Source organism: Macaca mulatta, chromosome 10, assembly GCF_049350105.2.
Source record: "Macaca mulatta isolate MMU2019108-1 chromosome 10, T2T-MMU8v2.0, whole genome shotgun sequence".
NCBI classification, from domain to species: Eukaryota; Metazoa; Chordata; class Mammalia; order Primates; family Cercopithecidae; genus Macaca; species Macaca mulatta.
Window position 1 is genome coordinate 6,704,752 of NC_133415.1, and position 18,344 is coordinate 6,723,095.

At 49.7% G+C, this 18,344-nt stretch overlaps 1 protein-coding gene across 27 annotated transcripts in view; it reads right to left on the reverse strand.

Moving 5' to 3' along the window:
• The window catches only part of ARHGAP8 (Rho GTPase activating protein 8), a 98,237-nt gene extending 80,238 nt beyond the window's left edge, over nt 1-17,999 (reverse strand). For 6 of the 27 annotated variants that reach the window (XR_013398903.1, XR_013398902.1, XM_077949348.1 and 3 more), the window contains exon 1: nt 12,687-12,806. Coding sequence is in view for 6 of the 27 variants with exons in the window: in XM_077949348.1 (XP_077805474.1) it covers nt 12,687-12,708 (22 nt within the window). In the remaining 21 variants the exon portion in view is untranslated. Of the gene's footprint in view, nt 1-12,686; nt 12,807-15,795; nt 16,008-17,385; nt 17,680-17,719 lie in introns of those variants that run through there. The other 21 variants (XR_013398904.1, XM_077949350.1, XM_077949345.1 and 18 more) reach the window with 13 other exon arrangements.
• Between the last annotated feature and the right edge of the window lie 345 nt (nt 18,000-18,344).

The window sequence follows — 18,344 nt, forward strand, 5'->3', positions numbered from 1 at the left end:
GGTGCTGAGAACCAGCAAGTGAAGCCTCAGTAACTCAGAATAAAGGGCGACATGGGGAGGACCCATTTACATTAATGAAAATTCTGAACTACAGGAGCCTATTAAGGAGACAAGGTTTTATGACTCTCAAACAAGGCAGGTGGCACTTCAGGAGATGCTGCTTACCACAGGCCTCACCACAGTGGAGAGACAGGAATAATTTTAACAAGTACAAGGATGCCTGCATTTTTGTTTGTTTGTTTGTTTTGAGACGGAGTTTCACTCTTTTTGTCCAGGCTGGAGTACAATGGCGCGACCTTGGCTCACTGCAACCTCTGCCTCCCAGGTTCAAGGGATTATCCTGCCTCTGCCTCCCGGGTAGTTGGGATTACAGGCACCTGCCACCATGCTTGGCTAATTTTTTGTATTTTCACTAGAGACTGGGTTTCACCATTTTGGTCAGGTTGGTCTCGAACTCCTGACCTCAGGTGATCCACCCGCCTTGGCCTCCGAAAGTGCTGAGATTACAGGTGTGAGCCACTGCGCCTGGCGGGATGCCTACATATTAATGAGGGTTACAGAAGCCTCTGGAAGCAGCTTGTACTTGTGACATCTTCCGGGGATGGGAAATGCCTTGAAATTTCAGACTACAACTTGGTAGCTGGCACCTCAAATCTGGACGTGACCCACTCGTTTCTAACTTACTCACCTGGGAGCGGAGGACTCACTCCATGAGCGGCCAGAACCAGGAAGGCTACTGGTTTCTGAATGAGGCAAAGCTCGAGTTGAAACATCAAGCAAATTTGGAAATGTGGGTCAATCTAGGTGACTGAAGGAGTCCAAGGAAGCTAATTTTTCCAAAATGCTAAGTAGCTACATAATATAGATAAACTGATTAAAAATGAGATGTGATTTGTGCTAACAAATAGAATTCAGGTACTAAACATTTCCCTTAAAGAGTTATGGGCCGGGCACGGTGGCTCACGCCTGTAATCCCAGCACTTTGGGAGGCTGAGGCGGGCGGATCATGAGGTCAGGAGATCGAGACCATCCTGGTTAACACGGTGAAACCCCATCTCTACTAAAAATATAAAAACTTAGCTAGGCTAAGTAGCTACATAATATAGATAAACTCATTAAAAATGAGATGTGATTTGTGCTAAAAAATAGAATTCAGGTACTAAAAATTTTCCTTTAAGAGTTATGGTCCAGGCACGGTGGCTCACACCTGTAATCCAAGCACTTTGGGAGGCCGATGTGGGTGGATCACCTGAGGTCAGGAGTTTGAGACCATCCTGACCAACATGATGAAACCCCATCTCTACTAATAATACAAAAAAATTAGCCGGGCATGGTGGCACATGCCTGTAATCTCAGCTACTTGGGAGGATGAGGCAGGAGAATCGCTTGAACCCGGGAGGCGGAGGTTGTGGTCACACCATCGCACTCCAGCCTACGCGACAAGAGCGAAACTCTGTCTCAAAAAAAAAAAAAGAAAGAGTTATGTCCCCTCAGGGTTGTGATAGCCCTACTGGAGGTGTACACAGGTTAGGGAAAGGCTGCCTGCAGATGGCCAAGCTGTGGGCAGTGGCCCAGCTACCACCCAGAAGGCCATGAGGGGAAAAGCAGCCAAGTCCACTAGAGGCTGATATCCAGGCAGCCGGACTCTCACCACCTCTGCTGACCCATGGGCCCAGGCCAATCATATGGGACATAAAACGCTGGTGCTGAGTAAGAAAAATTCACAGCACTCCTTCTCCCTTCAGTTCATGTGTTGTGCCGCCCAGGAAACCTCTGCCTCTTGGAATTTCTATTAAAAAATATTCCCCAAGGCTGCACACTGTGGCTCGGGCCTATAATCCCAGCACTTTGGGAAGCCGAGGCAGGTGAATCAACTGAAGTCAGGAGTTCGAGACCAGCCTGGCCAAAATGGCAAAATCCTGTCTCTACTAAAAATACAAAAAATTAGCCAGGTGTGGTGGCGAGTGCCTGTAGTCCCAGTTACTCGGGAGGCTGAGGTAGGAGAATTGCTTGAACCCAGGAAGCAGAGGTTGCAGTGAGCCACGATTGCTCCACTGCTTCCAGCCCGGGCAACAGAGCGAGACTCCATCTGCCCCTCAACTCCCCAAAAAGAGGCTGGGCACGGTGGCTCACACCTGTAATTCCAACACTTTGGGAGGCCGAGGTGGATGGAGCACCTGAGGTCAGGAGTTCAAGACCAGCCTGGCCAACATGGTAAAACTCTGTCTCTACTACAAACACAAAAATTAGCCAGGAGTGGTGGCACATGCCTGTAATCCCAGCTACTTGGGAGGCTGAGGCAGGAGAATCACTTGAATCCGGGAGGCAGAGGTTGCAGTGAGCCGAGACCATGCCATTGCACTCCAGCCTGGGCAACAAGAGCGAAACTCCATCTCAAAAATAAATAAATAAATAAATAATAAAGGCTGGGCATGTTGGCTCACGCCTGTAATCCCAGCACTTTGGGAGGCCGAGACGGGCGGATCACGAGGTCAGGAGATCGAGACCATCCTGGCTAACATGGTGAAATCCCGTCTCTACTAAAACATAGAGAAAAACTAGCCAGGCGAGGTGGCGGGTGCCTGTAGTCCCAGCTACTCAGGAGGCTGAGGCAGGAGAATCGTTTGAACCTGGGAGGTGGAGCTTGCAGTGAGCCGAGATCACACCACTGCACTCCAGCCTAGGCGACAGAGAAAGACTCCGTCTCAAAAAAAATAAATAAATAAAAAATAAATAAAAATAAAAATAAAATAAAAAATAAAATAAAATCCCTCAAAGAAATACCAATAAAGAAGAAAACAGTCAAATGTCATACAGTCCCTGCGACCGTAAAGACACTACATTATAAAGCCATTTTTTGGTTGATGTTGTTGGTTGGATAAATTCTATTCAAACTACAACGTCTATCACTGCAGCTGTGTCAGCCTCAGCCCAGACATCAGCAGTGACAGGACATTCACCACCTTCTCAGGAAGTTCACTTCGTCTTGGCTCGGGAATGACTGCTAAAACGTTCTTCCTCTCGCCAAGACTAAAATCCATCTCTATTAACACTGTCCATCCTTAACTCTAACCCCGTGGCTGTTGAAAACCAGCCTGGTGTGGAAGGAAAGGCATAAGACTTGGAGTTAGAAAGGCATGAATTTAAGTCCCTAGAGCAGAATGAGTGAGCATCCTGTAGCCAGACTACCTGAAGAGCCTCTGGCACCTGTCTCAACCCTGTATCTCCATTTCTTACCTTGTAAAATATAGACAACAACAGCACCTTCCTCACAGAGAGCACAGAAGGACTTAGTGAGATAATGCAGTCAATTGCCCAGCATGCTACCTGGCATGTGATTGGTATGCAGTAGATGTTCACAGCCATCATCATTACATTGTAAAGGGTGTGTTCATAATTCTACATTTTGCTGGGCGTGGTGGGTCATGTCTGCAATCCCAGCACTTTGGGAGGCTGACGAGGGTGGATCATTTGAGGCCAGGAGTTCAAGACCAGGCTGGGCAACATGACAAAACCCCATCTCTACTAAAAATACAAAAATTAGCTGGGTGTGGTGATATGCACCTTTAGTCCCAGCTATTTGGGAGATTGAGGCAGGAGAATCACTTGAGTCTGGGAGACGGAAGCTGCAGTGAGCCAAGATCGTGCCATTGCACCCCAGCCTGGGCAACAGGAATGAAACCCTGTCTCAAGGAAAAAGAAAGAAAAAAGAAAAATTCTACATTTCACATAGTTTTACAAATGCCATACTATCCTGGTGTCATAAAACACCTGTCCTGTGAAGTATGTTAATATTCTGCTGACACATAGTATAATTAGTAAAACCCAAGCTGGCCGGGCGCGGTGGCTCACGCCTGTAATCCCAGCACTTTGGGAGGCCGAGACGGGCGGATCACGAGGTCAGGAGATCGAGACCATCCTGGCTAACACGGTGAAACCCCGTCTCTACTAAAAAATACAAAAAACTAGCCGGGCGAGGTGGCGGGCGCCTGTAGTCCCAGCTACTCGGGAGGCTGAGGCAGGAGAATGGCGTGAACCCGGGAGGCGGAGCTTGCAGTGAGCTCAGATCCGGCCACTACACTCCAGCCTGAGTGACAGAGCAAAACTCCATCTCAAAAAAAAAAAAAAAAAAAAAAAACCAAGCTATTTGGGGTCTTTGGGGAAACATGTTATTACTATAAAAATGCATGCATGTTTCTATTCACCAATCAGAACATGGTAAAGTTTACAAAGTAAATGTCTTAAAGTGCAAAAGTGAAGCTAAATCTACATCTTGAGACAGGAGACATCACTACAGATACTACAGACATTAAAAGGATAATGAGGGAATATTACAAATGCCCTTATGCTAATACATTCAACAATCTAGATAAACTTGACACAATTCCTGAAAGACACAAGCTACCAAAGCTCACTCAAGAAGAAACTGATAACCTGAATAACCCACTATCTAGTATATAACTCAAATTTGTTAAGAAAAGCTTCCTGGCCAGGCTTGGTGACTCACACCTATAATTCCAGCACTTTGGGAGGCCAAAGCAGGAGGGTCACTTAAGCCCAGAGGTTTAAGACCAGTCTGGGCAACAGATGAGATCTCTTATCTACAAAAAAATAAAGATTCACTGTGCATGGTAGTGCACACCTATAGTCCCAGCTACTTGGGAGGCTGAAGTAGGAGGACCGCTTGAACCCAGGAGGTCATGGCCGCAATAAGACATGATTGCACCACGGCACAATCACGGGAGACAGGAAGAGACTCCGTCTCAGAAAAAAGAGAAAACAAATGCAAGGAAAACTCTGGTGCTACATGTGAATTCTACCACATGTACATTAGAAATAATACCAGTTCTCCACTAACTCTGCCAGAAAACAGAAGATAAGGAAATACTTCCTAACTTATTTTATGAGGCCAGCATTACCCTTATGCCCAAACCAAAGACAATACAAGAAAGCTTCATCTCCCTTAGGAACATAGATAGAAACAATCTTAACAAAATATTAACCAATCAAACCCAGCAATATATAAAAGGTACAACCTATCATGAACAAGAAGGGTTTGTTTCAGCTTTGCAAAGTTGTTTTAATATTCAAAAATCAGCCAGCACTTTGGGAAGCCGAGGTGGGTGGATCATTTGAGGTCAGGAGTTCGAGACCAGCCTGGCCAACACGGCAAAACCCTGTCTCTACTTAAAAAAAAAAAAACAAAAAAAACAAAGGTCAATCAGTGTAGTTTGCAGTGAGCCAAGATTGTTGCCTGGGCAACAGAGACTCTGTCTCGGAAAAAAAAAAAAAGTAAAACAGTAGTAAAACAGAAACATAAAAACATAGTAAAACAGAAAAGGAAAAAAATGAGGATCTCAGTAGATGAGATCACAACATTCGAGACTCACTCATAATAAAACTTAGCAAAATAAGAACAGAAGAAAACTTCCTAAACCAGGTAGAGAGCAACTACAAAAAATCTACAGCTAACATCACATAGAACAGTGAAAGACTGAAAGCGCTCAGAACAATGAACAGTGACAGCCCTTCTCAGCACCTCTATTCAACAGTATATACTGGAGGTCCCACCCACTGGAATAAGACAAGGAAGAAAAAGGCATAAAGATTGGAAAGGAAAAGCAGTAAAAATTTACTTGCAGGACGGGCGCGGTGGCTCACGCCTGTAATCCCAGCACTTTGGGAGGCCGTGGTGGGCAGATCATCTGAGGTCAGGAGTTCAAGACCAGCCTGACCAAAATGGTGAAACCCCATCTCTACTAAAAATATAAAAATTAGCCAGGTGTGGTGGCAGGTGCCTGTAATCCCACCTCCTCAGGAGTCTGAGGCAGGAGAATCGCTTGAACCCGGAAGGTGGAGGCTGCAGTGAGCCAAGATCACGCCACTGCACTGCAGCCTGGGGGACAAGAGCAAGACTTTGTCTCAAAGAGAAGAAAAAAAAAAAAAAAGGCCAGGTGGGGTGTCTCATGCCTGTAATCCCAGCACTTTGGGAGGCCGAGGCAGACGGATCACCTGAGGTCAGGAGTTCAAGACCAGCCTGATCAACATGGTGAAACCCCATCTCTACTAAAAATACAAAAATTAGCCAGGCATGGTGGCGTACGCCTGTAGTCCCAGCTATTTGGGGGGCTGAGGCAGGAGAATCGCTTGAACCAGGAGGTGGAGGTTGCAGTGAGCCAAGATCATGACATTGCACTCCAGCCTGGCTGATAGAGCAAGAATCTGTCTCAAAAAAAAAAAAAAAAAAAAAAAAAATTCCTTGCAAACTACATGATCATCTAAATAAAAACCCTAAGGAATCTACAAAGGAACTACTAGAACCAATAAACAAAATTAGCAAAGTTTTGAAAAAACTTAATATACAAAAATCAATTCTATTTCCATATGCCAGCAAAGAACGAACTGAAAATTAAAACTTAAAAAACCATCAACAACAGTGAAACTGCCTTTGCCGAAATTATAACAGTGAAAAAATTATGACAGTGAAAGAGATTTGATCTGACCAACTCCATCTTGCCTTTAACCTCCAAACTGCCTTTGGTCGTTCCTGGGCATGGGCCAAGCTAACTTTGGAAGAAGTTTAGTTTATAGTTTAAATGATAATATCCCTTCCCAAAACTAAATCATCTTTATAAAACTAATAAAAGGCTACAAGGTGAGGATTAATGAGAGGGGTCTGAATTCTGCAAAGACCTAGGCGTAGTGACCAGCCATTGTTCCGGAGGTCACAAGATTTGTATCTTCCCCAGTTACTCCCACAGATAACATCACTACTGTAGAACCCAAGATTAGGCTGGGCATAGTGGCTCAGGCCTTCAATCCCAGCACTTTGGGAGGCCAAAGCGGGTGGATCACCTGAGGTCAGGAGTTTAAGACCAGCCTGGACATCATGGTAAAACCCGGTTTCTACTAAAAATACAAAAATTAGCCAGGCATGGTGGCAGGCATCTGTAATCCTAGCTACTCAGGAGGCTGAAACAGGAGGATTGCTTGAACCCAGGAGGTAGAAGGTGCAATGAGCCGAGATGGCATCGCTGCACTCCAGCCTGGGCGATAGAGTGAGGCACTGTCTCAAAAAGAAAAAGAATCAAAGATTGGCCTTTGGCAATTCCTGGCAGATGACTCCACCTGCACCCAAGACTCATGACTCTAGTCCTGTAGTCCCCATCCAGAAGCGGACTCAGTAGACAAGGAGAATTTTATTTTTTATCTTTTGAGATGGAGTCTCGCTCTGTTGCCAAGGCAGGAATGGGTGGCACGATCTCGGCTCACTGTATCCTCCACCTCCCGGGTTCAAGAAATTCTCCTGCCTCAGCCTCCCGAGTAACTGGGACAACAGGTACATGCCACTATGCCTGGCTAATTTTTGTGTTTTTAGTAGAGACGGGGTTTCACCATGTTGGCCAGGATGGTCTTGAACTTTTGACCTCGTGATCTACCCGCCTCGGCCTCCCAAAGTTCTGGGATTACAGGCGTGAGCCACGGCGCCTGGCCAAGGATCATTTTCTACAGCCCTGCGATTGCATCCTCAACCAATCAACAGCACCCATTCCCTAGCCCTCTGCCTGCCAAAATATCCTTGAAGAAGCCTAGCCTCTGAATTTTCAAGGAGACTGATTTGAGTAATAACTCCCGTTCTCCTGTGTGGGTTGGCCTTGAATCAATGAAACTGTTTCTTTACTGCAATCCTGCGGTCTCAGTGAATTGGTTTTTCTGTGTAGCGGGCAGGAAGAACCCAGACAATTACAATAACACCAATAATTACAAAATACTCAGAGAGAGAACAAAAGAGGTGCCTAACCTTTACACAGAAAACTACAAAACATTGTTGAAAAAAAGTAAAGGGACCTAATGATACAGGGAAATACATCACACTCCTGGATTAAAAGACAATATTGTTATGACATTAATTCTTCTCAAATCCATCTAGAGATTCAAACACAATCCCAACCAAAATCCCAGCAGGCTTTTCCACAGAAATTAATGAACTGTTTCCAAAATGTATTTGAAACTAAAAAGGGCCCAGAATGGCAAAAGCGATTTCAAAAAAGAAGAAAGTTGGAAGAAGTTCTGATCTTGAGACCTATTATAAAGCTACACTAATCAGGACAGTGTGGGGTTGGCAGAAAGAGACACACAGGTCAGGGGAACAGGACAGAAAGTCTCGAATAGACCACATATATGTTCAGCTGATTTTCAGGAAGTGTTTCAGGCCAAGATGGCGGGTGGATGATGCAGCCGCAGGTGAAAGATGATGGAGAACAGGACGACGCTCACCAAAACCCAGGGCTGCTCAAAGGGAAAAACATGGCCCGGTGCAGTGGCTTAGGCCAGGCGCGGTGGCTCATGCCTGTAATCCCAGCACTTTGGGAGGCCGAGGCAGACGGATCACCTGAGGTCAGGATTTCACGACCAGCCTGGCCAACATGGTGAAACCACATCTCTACTAAAAATACAAAAATTAGCCAGGCATGGTGGTGCACTAATCCCAGCCACTCGGGAGGCTGAGGCAGGAGAATCACTTGCACCCAGGAGAAGCAGGTTGCGGTGAGCCGAGATCATGCCATTGCACACCAACCTGGGCAACAGAGACTCTGTCTCAAAAAAAAAAAAAAAAAAAGAGAAAAACACTCCTCCATGACAGGGACTCTGGCAGCCACCACCTCGTGTCTCAGCCTCCTGGGTAGCTGTGATTACGGGCATGCACCACTACGCCTGGTTGATTTTTGTATTTTTAGTAGAGATGGGGTTTCACCACATTGGCCAGGTTGGTCTTGAACTCCTGGCCTCAAGCAATCCACCCGCCTCAGCCTCCCAAAATGCTGGAATTACAGGCGTGAGCCACCGCACCTGGCCTGAAGATTATCTGTGGCTGTAAGTTTGCTCTGAGCACCTAGCTCATTGAATGAGCCGGCACTGAATAAAGGCAAGTCATTTTTCTCCCCACCTTCCCAACCAGCATGAAAACAGGCCCTTAGCCTTGTTGTTCACAATTTTGACCCAAGTTTTGTTATGTAGGCGTGACTGGATACATCACTGGCCATTGGTGATCCACTCACACTCCAGTCTCTCTCCCTCCCCACAGGTTGTGAGGGACTGATAGCTCCAACCTTCAAACACATGACTGGTTCCTCTGGGACAGCCCCCATCCTGCAGCTATCTACAGTACAAACCCAAGTATGGTCAAGAGAGCTTGTAATCGCTGGGCACAGTGGCTCATTCCTGTAATCCCAGCACTTTGGGAGGCTGAGGCAGGTGGATCACCTGAGGTCAGGAGTTTGAGACCAACCTGGCCAACATGGTGAGACCCCCATCTCTAACAAAAATACAACAATTAGCCAGGCGGGGTGGTGGGCACCTGTAATCCCAGCTACTCAGGAGGCTGAGGCAGACGAATTGCTTGAACCCGGGAGGTGGAGGCTGCAGTGAGCCGAGATCGTGCCACTGCACTGCAGCTTGGGTGACAGAGTGAGACTCCATCTCAAAAAAAAAAAAAAAGAACTCATAGTGAAAAACAAAAGATGCTCTTCCAAGGGTTTTAGGAGCTCTGCCAGGAACCAAGGACAAAGACCTAATGAAGATTTTTTTGTTTTAGAGATGGGGTCTCATGCTGTTGCCCAGGTTGGAGTGCAGTGGTATGATCATAGTTCATTATAGCCTTGAACTCCCAGGCTCAAGCAATCCTCCCGCCTCAGCCTCCGAGTAGCTGAGACTACAGGTGCACAGCACTGTACCTGGCTTTGTCCCCTATTTTGTGGAGGCTGGGTCTCACCATATTGCCCAAACTGGTCTCAAACTCCTGGCCTCAAGTGATCCTCCCACCTCAGCCTTCCAGGTCACTGGGATCACAGGCATGAACCACTGTGCTCAGCTAAGATTCATCACACCACAGCCCCCACCTGCAGGTCTGCTCCTATCTGTCCTTCTGACCTCTGTTAAGTCAATTCTCTGATATGGTTTGGCTGTGTCCCCACCCAAATCTCATCTTGAATTGCAGCTCCCATAATTCCCACGTGTTATGGGAGGGACCTGGTGGGAGGTAACTGAATTATGAGGGCGGGTTCCCCCACACTGTTCTCATAGTAGTGAATAAGTATCACGAGACCTGATGATTTTATAAGGGGAACCCCCTTTTGCTTGGTTCTCATTCTCTCTTTGCCAGCTGCCATGTAAGACGTGCCTTTGTTCTTCCTTCACTTCCACCAGGATTGTGAAGCCTCCCCAGCCACACTGAACTGTAAGTGAATTAAACCTCTTTCCTTTATCAATTACCCAGTCTCGGGTATGTCTATCAGCAGCGTAAAAATTAACTAATATATTCTCTCTTTTCAAACAGGAGCATGGCAGGCCCCTCTCCATATACTCTTAGCTCCCTGTATCCATTACTCATAGCTCTCAACCAGGTGCAAGTTTACAGATGTCCCTTGGGGAATTCATTCCAGGACTCCTGGCAAATACCAAAATCCGCAGATGCTCAAGCCCCTGCTGTAATATGGTGTAGTATTTGCATATAATGTATGCACATCCTCCTGTATGCTGTGAATCACCTCTAGATTACCTGTAATACTTAACACAATGTAAATGCCCGTAAATAGTTCTTACATTGTGTTGTTTAGGGAATAAGGAGAAAAGTCTGTATAAATTCAGTACAGACACAACCATTTCTTTTCTTTTCCCAATACATTAAATCCGTGGTTGGTTGAATCCACAGATGAGGAAACCATAATACGGAGTCCATGGAATCAGAGTCCACGGTTACAGAGGCCACCGATATGGAAGGCTGACCGCACTTATTTCCGTAATCCGTTTGCTAATGTTAACACGGGCCTCTCTTTGCAGATCAAAGTTTCATGAGGACCAAGCCCATGCCTGGACTTGCTCAAACAGTAAACATGGTACCTAGTACAGGGCCTGGCACATGCAGGTCCTTCGTAATCATCAAAATGAAGTGAAAATAAACCAGACGTTACAAGTGGGCCCTTTCTCCTGCCCAGTGGCCTTCAGAGCAGCAGCTCCATCCCCTAAAGCCTGCCTCACCCTGCATGTGAGTCTGCACACACCTCAACTCCCTCCCGACCCTCCCTGCCAAGCCCTTTCTCTTGGAGCCTCCCCCAGGGTGGGGGACAAGGGCACATAGGAACCATCAGCATCTGTGGGGCTGGGCTGGCTGCAGCCCTTCATTAGAGACGTGGACCCGAACAGGCGTGCTGGCAGAGTGGATGTTATGCAAAGGAGATGTCAAATCACCCAACTGTTCTATTTATAATTCACAGCAAAATGGTTTGTTGCTGTAAAAATATATTTGCACATGACACAAATAGACCCTCACAGCAATTATCTTAATGCTGTAGCTACAAATTAACACCTACTTACCTCAGGCAAATTAGCACCAAATTTAATTTGAGCGGCACGTCCAATGTGCAGGGCATACAGAGGAAGAGCTCACTGTGGTATGTGCACAATGCAGGCTCTCGTTTTGGAACTGGGGGTTCTGATCAAGGGCTCTTGGGAGGCGGCGGCGATGGGTCTGACGCCACCCAGGCCTAAGCTTCCAAGACCCAGAGACAAAGAAGCTTACACAGAGTCATACCTGAGGCAGACACTGGCCAGTGACTCCTGGGAAAGTCTGGGGATAATGGGGACAGGAGCTCTTGCTCATGGCTGAATGGGGGTCACTACTGAGCTGGGATTCCAGGGTCCCCCAGTGGGATCCCATAAAAAGTAACTTCCACTCTTTTGTCTCAGGTATGCACGAATTTGTTAATACAGACCCTCACTACCCAGTCTTCATCACAACCACCACTGCGTCCCCAACATTGGCAAGACGGCATGCGCAAGGCCATCTTTTCAGGCAGATATATGAGACCCCCAAAGGTGGCAGCAGCAAAGTCCAAACAAGCTGTGACCTGCATCAAGACCTTGTCAGAAGCCTGCCCACAAACCCAGGGAACTTCAGCACCCTGAAAGAGCAAGGGGGTCTCTAAAGGGCTGCTGGGACCACCCCCTCTCCTGTGGGTCAATACTCAGAGCTCCTCACGCAGCCTTTAGGGAACGCCAAGCATCTCTTGCCCTGCGCAAGGGCACCCAGGTGATCATTCAGGTGCACAACTCTCACCTGCACACCCTCCAGCTGCAAGAGGTGGGGCTGTCCCACCTCCCAGGGCCTGCCCAATTAGGCTAAGAGTAATCGTATCTCCCTTTTCAAAGGTTAATTCAGGAACCCAAGTCAGAGCTAATCAGTACAAGGCAATCTCCCTGACCACAGGAATCTGTTCCTTCAGGCCCCTGAGTATCCCAGGTGCTCCTGAGACAGAAGATCCTGTTTCTCAATAGAGAACCACTGTGGGAGTCTCTCCATGCAGCTGGGTATGCAGATGAGACCTGGGGGACTGCAGCCAACTTGCCGCCCCTCTGCAGACCCAGCAGCCCACAGAGAATGAAGGAAATAGCCAATTCCTGATCAAGCCATACCTGATCTCCACACTATCCCCAGACTTTTGCAGCTACAGGGGCCAATGCATCCCCCTCGACTTTGGGCTGGTTCAGAGTTGTGTTTTCTGTTAATTACAGCCAAAAGCGTCCTGATGCTCCAGATGCCCTGCCTACCCCAGATTGGGACAGGGGCTTCCTGTGGGCTCTGGCAGCCCTCAGGTCCATCACAGCCCTCATCAGTCTGCATCATGTACCTGAATGCTCTTCTTGACCCATCACTGCATGTGCCCTGACAGCAGGGCCACGTCTGACTCACGTCTGAGTCTCCGCACTCAGCCAGCCCGGAGTTGGGGACATGAGCAGGGACTTGGGAGGTCTGTTGAATAAAAGAACAAGCAGAGGGCTTGGGACAGAGCCCAGGATCCAAGGCCCGGCCTGGTTCCACTCACACTCCAGGGTCACCCCCACCATCCACCTTGTTCACCTCTTTCTCTGTCATTCCAGGTTGTCCCTGAAGTGGATGCAGCTGGGGCCTCTGCCATGATCCCTACCATCCACACTTGGGCCTATCGGGGGGACCCTGGGCTCTCTCTTCTCCTCCCTAAAAAACGGTAAATCCGTGTCCTCCACTCCCAAACCAGGATCTCAGGACCGACCTCTCTTCCAACTCAGACTTGAATAACCAAACTGCCTACTCAGCACCTCCCATGACAACCGTCTGTCAAGGGCTTTCTGTCATTCTTGGAGTAACATTCAAACCCCTGCACAAGCCTGAAAGAGCCTGTGGTTTGAACCTGCTGCCCTCCAGAGCTCATGTCATTCACTCCCACCCCATTCCCTTTGCCCTGGCACACTGGCCTCCTGGCTGCCCCTCAAATACACCCCCACTGACACCTCACGGCCTTTGCACACGCCATGTTCCCCCACCTCTCCACTACCTGGAGCGCACGAAGTAAGTGATCCACAGATGGTTTCTATCATCATCATTGGCTAAAGTCCAATTCAATGACTCAGTCTCAATTCAAATCTACCTCCTCACCGGCCTCCTGGGAAATTAAAGTGGGATTCACGGAGCCCCCAAACACCCAACCTTGGCTTTCAGATGCTTTTTTTTTTTTTTGAGACAGAATCTCGCTCTGTCACCCCGGCTGGAGTGCAGTGGCACGATCTTGGTTCACTGCAACCTCTGCCACCTGGGTTCAAGTGATTCTCCTGCCTCGGCCTCCCAAGTAGCCGGGATTATAGGCGCACACAGGTGCACACCACCACAACTGACTAATTGTTGTTGGCCAGGATGGTCTCAATCTCCTGACCTCGTGATCCGAGCGCCTCGGCCTCCCAGAAGTGTTGGGATTACAGGTGTAAGCCATTGCGCCCGGCCTCAGATGACTCTTCACGGAAAGATCTGGTTACGCTTTAGCCAGCCCAAAGAGACCTGCCCTCCCTGCAGCCAGAGAGGAAACTGCCACGGGTCCCTGGAGAACTTCAGGCAGCCCTGTGCCTTCCACCTGTTCCAACTCCCTCTGTGACCCCATGCAGGAATCTCCCTCTGTGCCTCCGAGGTGGAGGCCACTGGCTCCTATGAAAAAGCAGCACAGGCTGGGGGCAGTGGGTCACGCCTGTAATCCCCGCACTTTGGGAGGCCAAGGTGGGCAGATCACTTGAGGTCAGGAGTTCGAAACTAGCCTGGCCAACATGATGAAACCCTCTCTCTACTAAAAATGCAAAAAAAAAAAAAAAAAATAGCCAGGTGTGGTGACAGGCACCTGTAACTCCAGCTACTCTGGAGGCTGAGGCACAAGAATCCTTTGAGCCCAGGAGGCGGAGGTTGCAGTGAGCTGAGATCAGGCCACTGCACTGCAGCCTGGGTGACACAGTGAGACTCCATCTCAAAAACAAAACAACAAAAACATTCTGAAGGAGTGGGGGTTAAAGTTTGGAAGGAATTTAAAAGATCAAAGGGCCAGGCATGGTGGCTCACGCCTGTAATCCCAGCACTTTGGGACGCCAAGGTGGGCAGATCACCTGAGGTCAGGTGAGACCAGCATGGTCAATATGGCGAAACCTTGTCTCTACTAAAAATGCAAAATTAGCCAGGCATGGTGGTGCATGCCTATAATCCCAGTTACTTGGGAGGCTGAGACAGGAGAATTGCTTGAACCTGGGAGGCAGAGGTTGTGGTGAGCCGAGGTCGAGCCATTGCACTCCAGCCTGGGCAACAAGAGCGAAACTCTCTCAAAAAAAAAAAAAAAAAAAAACCCAACAATTAAATATTTAAGGCAATTGAGAAATTCAATACTGACTGAGCATTGGCTGATATTAAGAATTTGTTGCTGCCGGGCGCAGTGGCTCACACCGGTAATCCCAACACTTTGGGAGGCCAAGATGGGGGGATTGCTTGAGCCCAGGAGCCCAAGACCAGCCTGGGCAACAAAGCAAGACCTTGTCTCTACAAAAATTTAAAAACAAACCAGGCTGGGTAGTGTGAACCTGTCTGAGTTACTTGGGAGACTCAGGTGGGAGGATCCCTTAAGCCCAGGAGTTTGAGGCTGCAGTGAGCTATAATCACACTCTAGTCTGACCAACAGAGCAAGACCCTGTCTCGAAAAAAGGAAAAAATAAAAAATTGTTGCTAATCGTTTTAAATACGAATAGTACGGCAGTAATGCGGGAAAAAAAGTGGCGGGGGCAGGATTCAGGCTTGATCTAACATATCAAAATGCATTCATATATCAAAACATCACATTGATCACTGTAAGTGTGCACTATTTTTGTTTGCCAATTATGCCTAAATAAAGCTGGAGGAAAAAAATTTTTAGAAAAAGGATTCACCTTGCAGTATTTATGGAGTGTGAGGTCTGGGAGCTGCTGTAAAATGATATGGGGAATAGGGAGGGGAGGGAAGGGGTGAGAGGGTGGAAGGGTGAGTTGGAGGAAGGGCGGGGGTAGGTGTATGGGGTGGGTGGGGTGAGTTGGAGGAAGGGTGGGGGTAGGTGTACAGGGCGGGAGGGGGCTGGGGGGGTTAGCACAGGCCAGGGTGGCTGCAGGGTGGCTATGGTTGATGCTGGGAGATGGCGGCTCATTGTACATCCTTTGAATGTCTAAAATTCTCCACAAATAAAAAGAACTGAAATGAAAAAATAAACCCAAGGAATTACAACAGCGTGGGGTCTGCTTTGGAGAGTCAGGTGGGAGTTCCAGCTGCAGGGGCCTCAGAGCCTCCCACCCCAGCCGAGAGCCACTAATCTGCAGCCCAGACAAACCCACTGCCCCGTCCGAGTTTCCTTTGCTTGTTTTCATTTTATGGCCAGGTAGGGGAAGGCAGTGGGGAGCTACCCAGGAGTTTCAGGAATTCAGACCTACCCAACCAGTTCCTTCTGGACAGTCACGGGCTCCACTCTCCTCCCCTGGAAAGTCACTGCTCTTGTCCAGGCCACTGAACAAAGAACGGCTTGGCCTTGGCCTTCAGCATGGAAAGAGCACGCTCTAAACAAAGAGCATTCTTCTCTCGTCTCCCCAGGCAAGACCTTCCCCCAAAAGGTCAGGAGACAGAACCAAGACCACTAAACACGAACACCTGCGCTTCGCATGCATTAACTCATTTAATTATCCCAATGGCCCTATGAGTCAGTCGGTAATGACGTGGCCTCTATTTTGCAGATGAGGAAACCAAGCAGAGTGGCCAGCAACTGACTCCAGGTCAAGGGAGTGAAAGGCAGGCCCCATCATGGTTGTTGAGCAGTGCAGTGCCTGCCTCTCCTGAGCCCGGACATTATCCCCACCCCCGACTTCCCCAGCCTCAAGACAAACTGAAGGTTTATGACACTCATCTGAGAGGTGAGAAAACGGGGGCCCAAAGACCTAACTTGGAGAGTCACTCAGCCAGGTCCTCTGCCTTCCAGGGACAGAGAAATCTGGACACAACAAGATGCCAGAAGCTCCAGGGAGCTCCAGGGAGACTCCCCGTGAAGGCAGGTGGGGCAGGACTCCGGAGCAGTGCACTCCCCCGCAGCTAAGCCTCCTTGCAGGAGCATTCCTGCAAGGACACCCTCACCCACAGCGCAGGGCCCAGAGGGTCTCCCCTCAAACGCACCCCAGGGAGGCCAACCAAAAGACATCGACTTCTGAAACGGCTGAGTCTTAAGTGCTGAGTTCCCAGCCGGACAAATGTCAACACTGTTCACAGGGAAGCGAGGGAGGGCACAGAGCCCTCTGGAATCCACACAGCCTCTGCCACAAAAGCCTGAAGCCGGTGGCCAAGGCCCTGTCCCCATCCCGCCAAACAATCCCGCCCTCCTTCCCGGTGGACTCTGCGGTTCCTTCTCCAGGGCCTTCATACTCCTCCCAAAGCACCTGGGAAATTTCCAAGCCAGGGTGTGACAGAGCCCCAGGGATTCTCAGGAGCCCCCGCCCCCCCCACCCACCCACCTCCACCCACCCACCTCCACCCAGGACTGAGGGACAGTGAAAGGCAGGGCCTCTCCGCCTTCCTGACGACCTCCGAGGCTGCTAGCGGATTAGTTTCAACTTTGGGCTTTTAGGCGGGGGCCGGTGGCTCTCGTCGGTAATCCCAGCACTTTGGGAGGCCCAGGCGGGCGGATCGCCTGAGGTCAGGAGTTCAGCATGGCCAACATGGCGAAACCCTGTCTCTGCTAAAAATGCAAAAATTAGCTGGGCGTGATGTCAGCGCCTGTAATCCCAGCTACTCTGGAGGCTGAGGCACGAGAATCGCGTGAACCCATGAGGAGAGATCGCGCCACTGCAATCCAGCCTGGCGACAGAGCGAGACTCAGTGTCAAAACAACAACAAAAAAAGTTTCTGCTTTTAACTCCTGGGGGTTCCACCCGCTGTGTGTTGAACCGACCAGACACCCAACCGCTGAGATTGAATCAGCGCAGCACCTGCTCCGGCCTCCGTTTTCTCATCTGTGAAACCAGAATGACCTCACCCACCTTGTAGGTTTGGTGGGGGGAGGGGGTGCCTCCCCCAGGCGCTGACCCGGCCTAACCCGAGACCCCATGACAGAAGCAAAAAGGGAACGTTTGAGCTGACACCTTCCTGCCAGACCAGACCAAAACCCAGGCAGAGAAGAGGCGAGGGCGGGGGAGGCCGTGCGGGGTGAGAGGGAACAGGACGGGAAAAAGCAGAGAAGGGGACGGTGGGGGGCGGGGAAGAAAGGAGGTGAAGGGAGGAGTCTGGAGCCCACAGGGGAACTGGAGGCTGCGCGCCGGCCGGAGGGACTCCCCACGGCCGCACGTGACGTCGCGCCCGCCTGGGCGTCCCTACCTGGCCAGCGGCCCCTGGTCCCCGCGCACGCCCTGAGAACCACCGCGGAGCACGGCCCCTCCCTGCACGCTCCCTCCCGCCGCCGCCCGCCTTAAATAGCCACGGACCCCGCCGGCCCCCACCTGCGTTCCGGGTCCACCGCTCACCTGGTCCCTCCCCGGACGTGGCTCCCGGGCAGGCTCCGCCCCCCCGCCCCCCCGCCCCCCCGCCCCCCCGCCCCTGCTACCATGCGGGAGCAATTTCCCAGGTGCACGAGCTGACACTGGGTCCACCTGTGTGTAGGGGGAGGGGGGACAGGGCGGGGTCGGGAGGAGCACGCGCACTCAGGGACCCCTCGCACATCGCACCCTGGGCGCCCCGATTCCCGCCTGGGCCGCGTCCCCGTCCCGCACAGCACCCATGCCTGGGGTGGGCACTTTCTTGCTGATCCATTTCCCCATTTCTTATTTTATTTATTCATTATTTTACTTTATTATTATTATTTTTTTGAGACAGAATCTCGCGCTGTCGCCCAGGCTGGAGTGCAGTGGCGATCTTGGCTCACTGCAACCTTCACCTCCGGGTTCAAGCAATTCTCCTGCCTCGGCCTCCCAAGTAGCTGGGATTACAGGGACCCGCCACCATT